The sequence below is a fragment of the Penaeus chinensis genome, chromosome 3 (assembly GCF_019202785.1).
Source record: "Penaeus chinensis breed Huanghai No. 1 chromosome 3, ASM1920278v2, whole genome shotgun sequence".
Taxonomy (NCBI): Eukaryota; Metazoa; Arthropoda; class Malacostraca; order Decapoda; family Penaeidae; genus Penaeus; species Penaeus chinensis.
The window spans coordinates 21,712,451-21,718,344 of NC_061821.1; the positions used below are offsets into that span (position 1 = coordinate 21,712,451).

The window sequence follows — 5,894 nt, forward strand, 5'->3', positions numbered from 1 at the left end:
AAAAAAAGAAAAAGACAAATAAGAGCAAAAATTACTTTCATTCCTTAACCTCAGTGCCAAACATGAGCACAAGACAGGACTTTAAGTGAGATCCAAACCTCAATACAAAAGGCCGTAAAATAACTTTTGCCATCTATGCTCTCTGTAACTGACACAACTAAGTACAGCAAGATTGTATAATACGTGATCAACAGACAGGAAGAAAAGCATGACTCAAAAAAAGAGAACGAGAGAGAAAGAGAGAGAGATAATGAGAGAGAGAGAGAGAGAGAGAGAGAGAGAGAGAGAGAGAGAGAGAGAGAGAGAGAGAGAGAGAGAGAGAGAGAGAGAGAGAGAGAGAGAGAGAGAGAGCAGCAAATGAATGGAAAAAAAGTATTTAGGTGAATCTTGCTATCATTCCAAGTAGCAGACATACCTGAGTATGACATATGTCAATCATCATCTTTAGAGCTTCTTAGAGATTAAAGGAGAAGGGGGAAACAAGAGAAAAGAAAGAAAACAAAAAAAGGATAAAAAGAAGAAGAAAAAGAAGAAAAAAAAGAATAAGAAGAAGTAAAAAAAGAAAAAGAAAAAAGAAGAAGAAGAAAAGAAGAAGAAGAAGAAGAAGTAAAAGAAGAAGAAGAAGAAGAAGAAAAAAAAAAAAAAACGCATACCATTCATCGTCCTTCTTTGATGCTTTGTACAACTTGGGGTCCTCCTCCTCTCTTTCGGCCTGTTCTTCTCGTTTGTTCTTCTTTTCCATTACGTCATCAATAATCTTTTTCTGAAATACAGATGAAGACCTTGTCATTTCACAATAACAAATCTTTATAGCATGGATAATACTGAGATTACATCTTAACCCTTATGCATATTGGTAAAAACAAGCTACATCTTAAGACTTTTTTTGTGGTTTCACAGCCAAGCTTAAGTCTCTCACTGCAAAATAAGCTGCCAGAGTGGAAAATCACCCTATCAGGCATTCTTACTTCTTCTCCCTTTCAACCTCTTGACTTCAGTTAGGTGGAAATTAATACTATTTTCGTAACGTCTGTGACTAAAACCAGCTAACCACCATTACTGCCTTTTTTTCATAAAACAATCCTAATTTTCATAAAATTTATAATAGTAACAAAAATAATGATAATAATAAAATAAGAATAACAATACTACTAATATTATGATTATTAGTAGTAATAGTAATAGTAGTAATAATATTTATAATAACAACAATAGTTATATAAAAAAAAAAAATAATAATAATAATAACAATAATAATAACAACAACAGTTACAACAGCAATAATAATGATAATGATAATGATAATAATAATAATAATAATAATGATAATAATGATAATAATAAAAATAATAATAATAATAATGATAATAATAATAATAATAAGTAAATAACATCATAAACCAAAACCCTAGATTATCCTACAAATTATCACCTAAGTGACAGGTGGATAAAATGAATATGAAATAACCACAACTATAAGGTTTCCTTGACTAACAAAAAAGTTCTCCCTCATCCATACCTGAAAATTGACGAGATATTTTTGGTTAAGTCCGTCATCTTCCAAGGCCTCCACACCACCATGCAGCCTCTCATACATGGCAGCTTTCTTTTCCAAGATTGACCTGAAATTTTCCGAGGACGTGATATAGTTGTGATAATCAATCAATTATAATTCTGCCTTGAACTAAAAGGAAGAAGAAAAGGAAAAAAAATAACAGGAGAGGAGAAAACAAAGTCTACGGAATAGCATAGTTAAATACAAATCTATCCATATATATACTTATAAATCTATCTATATACATACAGTCTATTCGCATAGAGATACACGTTTGCAAAACTGCTATCTAAGATGTGCAAATTTAGTCTTATTTTGTATGTGAAATAAGATTTTTAATCATGTAGCTCTTAGCAAATGACCAGTAACACAAATAAGTACCTTGCTTTCTCTTCTGTAATTTTCTCCTCTTCCATCTGCTCCTTGTCCTTAGCAGCCCTGGCGATAACACCAGCATTTGTGATGTTAAAAGATTTTGTTGATCTGCTCTTCTTAGCTGCATCTTGTCGAGGAATTCCCTTTTGGCCGGCTCCAAACTTACTTGCCTCTGCACGTTTCTTCTGCAATTCTGCACGTAATCCTACTAGCTGTGAAATGGAAACAGTAATGGTTATCATCTCATAAAGCAATCATACTAAAAAAAAAATATCAAACCATCTGGTACTACTGGAACCAATGTTTAGGAAGGGAATGAAGTATACCCAAGATATTATAGGAAATTGCTTCATAGAAATGAAAAACATCCTGATAAAGACAATTAATTATATTTAAATCAGTACAATGTCCGTAGAACTCTGCCCCTTTGCTTGACATACCCACCATCAATATTACAGGTGAAACACCTATGTAACATGAAAGGGCAGGGAAGGAATTGGTGCTGCTGCTCTCTATGGACCCATTTCATTCTCTCTCTCAGGTCACGTTAATTTCAAATACTGATTCAGATTCCAAAGACCTCCAGATATGGTTTTGGTTATTAAACTATATTTGGTGTCATGATTTTTCAAACAATATGAAACAACAAAATCTATAGAAAATGTATGGAGATGATACTGACATTTCCACAAAATGCTTGCATATGTGTAAGAATTAATGACAGTGACATAAACAAGATGTTTCATTGGATATAGGTTTTGTCAGTAAATAAAGTTTGTGATTCATATAGGATTTCACATAGTTCTTCATATGATAATGAATAACCTGAAAGGTCTACAACCGCTTTCCTGCCAGAAGATATCTAGAAGTTTGTTGGCTTTAACCCGATGGAGCGGGGAGACATGGCCATTTGGTCATGCAAAAGTTTGGCTGGGGGGCAGGTGATAGAAACGTATTGTCATGGAAACAGGGACCGGTGATGGTAATATTATGTCATGTGATATTGCTGAGGGTGAAGTTTACCAATGATCAAGTATGCCTTGGGAATGGCAAAACAACAAGAATGCATTTGCAGAAAAGGGGCTATTAAGATTACAAAGAGGAGTCTCAATACTGTATGAGAATGTGAGTGTGAGTGTGGCTTAGGCCTACAAGCCATACACCTGCCACCCAGATTTGAGTTCAAGTGAGCTGCGAAGCACCTGGAGGCAATGGATTAACTGGAGCACTAATGGCGTGGAGGCTGATTGGTGTAATGCCATAAGAATGTATAGGTGTCTCTGGGTTACTTCAGATACTAGAACCCAAAGGTAATTATCTTGGTAAATGTTGAAAAAGTCATCTAAATACAGACTTGATGTTTATTGGTACTTTGGCAAAGGCCAAAATAATTCCACTGTGTAGATTTCTCAATTAATTTATTATCAAGAGGGAGAGGGAGAGAGAGAGGATAGGGAGAGAGAGGGATAGGGGGAGAAAGTGATAGGGGGATAGGGGGATAGAGGGAGAGAGGGAGAGAGGGAGAGAGGGAGAGAGGGAGAGAGGGAGAGAGGGAGAGAGGGAGAGTGGGAGAGAGGGAGAGAGGGAGGGAGAGAGGGAGGGAGAGAGGGAGGGAGAGAGGGAGGAAGGGAGAAGGGGAGAGGGGGAGAGGGGGCCAGTTCAAGCTCCATCTTAACAGAACAAATGGAGTGGTGGTTTGTAGGCCTTTGCCAAAATACAAAATATGAAGTCTGCGATGATCACTTGATACTCTTGTGCCTCTATCCCGTTCGATTTCAATCACAACTAACAGCCTGTCTAAATTTCATCTGAACATAGCTAATATAAGCAAGGGTACATGGTTCATTTATGAAAGATTTTCTGCAGTTGTCCCATTTTTGTTTACCAGGACAATTAAAACCCAAATGAACTTCTCCTAGCAACCTCAAGAAACTCAACATTATTAAAACAATATAATGAAGTAGCTTACTCCAGACTCCATTGTGGCGTAAAATGTAAACTTTCAGACGAAAAAAAAAAAAACTGTCGACACAACAATTGGCGACGTTGTTTGGGTCGCTTGCGCTCCGATGTCACGGTGCTGGGCTCGCTCTCCCGTCTGCAAAGAAAACGGGATTAATTTAGGGGACTCTTAAACTAAATATTCACTGGAAGCCGATTTGATTGGTGTATGTGAAGATGTGCAACGAATCGGACGAAAAAATTGTATGTTTATCAGTTTAGATTATAGCAGTTTAGTATGTATATCAGAAGCTAAAATGACCAAATGGATGCTCGCTCGCCTACACACACACACACACACACACACACACACACACACACACACACACACACACACACACACACACACACACACACACACACACACACACACACTCACACCCACCCACGCGCGCGCGCGCGCATATTCATACAGAGGTTTAGTAATTACAGACTATATATTTGTATTTATGTACAGTTGCATTTCAGGGGCGGGATGCAAGAAACAGAAATGTTTTCATATCCTACTCTCTGTGGTCGTGTAAATATGGCTCAGACGTACTTCGTGTATTATTCATACTTATTAACATAAGTATAATTATTGCAGATAGCGTTACAGCATATGGATCGGAAATAAAGATTAAACAATTCACATTTTCATAAATTATTACAAATGATATAAAAACGCCACGAATAAATATGTTCAGTGTATCTAACATGAACAAATGTGAGACAAGTACAGTAAGGCTTTACATAACTAAAACAGCAAAATTCAATGCCTCCAATGATACTAATGTCTGTATTGTTAGAATATACAGAAGTGCGTCACATGGTATCGGAAATAATTCTGATACATGAATAATAATAACAATAATAATAGTAATAATAATAATAATAATAATAATAATAATATTAATAATAATAATGATGATGATAAAATTCTAATAATAATAAGATGGACTCCAAGTGTTTCAGCCTCGTATTATTTTTGGTAAATAATGTACTGGTGAAGACCCCTTAATGATACGAGAGCACGCCACCTATACTATTAATATCATTATCATCATTATCATTATTCTATTTTTTGTAGAGGGGAAGTTAGGATGTATTTGATGATTGACTGACGGTAGTGGGTCAATGCTTAAGGCCCATTGGTAGCTGGTGTCGAAAGTGTATACCGAGTATTTCGTTATAAAATGTACTCACAGCCTAAGGACCCCTGCACATGTAGCTAAACACACACACACACGCGCGCGCACACACACACACACACACACACACAGCTGAATGGTTTAGTCAATTACCATCACTTGCCTATTAATCATCCCCCTCCCAAAAAAAGATAAGAAATGAAGAAGAAGAAGAAGAAGAAAAAGAAAATATAAACTTATCACCAATCACCACGAAACGAATAATTATGTTGTCAGAAAGAGTTGCTAATTATGCAAACACGTTGCCAACGAGTCACGGCACAAATATGTCCCTTTGTACATAGTATGACTGGGGAATGTTTAACATCGTAGCTTGTACAAAGGAGATCGGAACCAACTAGTGGATTTTTTAATGCGGACGAAGGGAAGTCATTAATATGTCAGCATTAGAAAACATGTATGGATTGACTATGGGTTCACACACACACACACACACACACACACACACACACACACACACACACACACACACACACACACACACACACACACATACACACACACACACACACACACACACACACACACAAATACACACACACACACACACACACACACACACACACACACACACACACACACACATACACACACATCCATATCCACACGGTTTTCAGTGCGTTTATAAAAAAGTAAATAACAAAAAAAAAAAAAAAAAAAACGCAATTGATTTGAGAACATCTTGAATTAACTGCCTACCTTACATGTCCAAACTCATAATTACAAGATCTCCAAAGTTGATGATTCACACGTACTGCCTGCTAATTACATGC

General features: G+C 36.5%; 1 protein-coding gene across 2 annotated transcripts in view; it reads right to left on the reverse strand.

Annotated features, from left to right (window-relative positions):
- Positions 1–4,030, reverse strand: part of LOC125041891 (coiled-coil domain-containing protein 174-like) — a 9,891-nt gene extending 5,861 nt beyond the window's left edge. The window contains exons 1-4 of one of the 2 annotated variants that reach the window (XM_047637283.1): positions 3,900–4,030; positions 1,937–2,142; positions 1,520–1,622; positions 654–763 (exon numbers count right to left, since the gene is read on the reverse strand). In XM_047637283.1, coding sequence (XP_047493239.1) covers positions 654–763; positions 1,520–1,622; positions 1,937–2,142; positions 3,900–3,911 — 431 coding nt within the window. In that variant the 5' untranslated portion in view covers positions 3,912–4,030. Of the gene's footprint in view, positions 1–653; positions 764–1,519; positions 1,623–1,936; positions 2,513–3,899 lie in introns of those variants that run through there. The other variant, XM_047637275.1, reaches the window with a different exon arrangement.
- Positions 4,031–5,894: the final 1,864 nt, after the last annotated feature.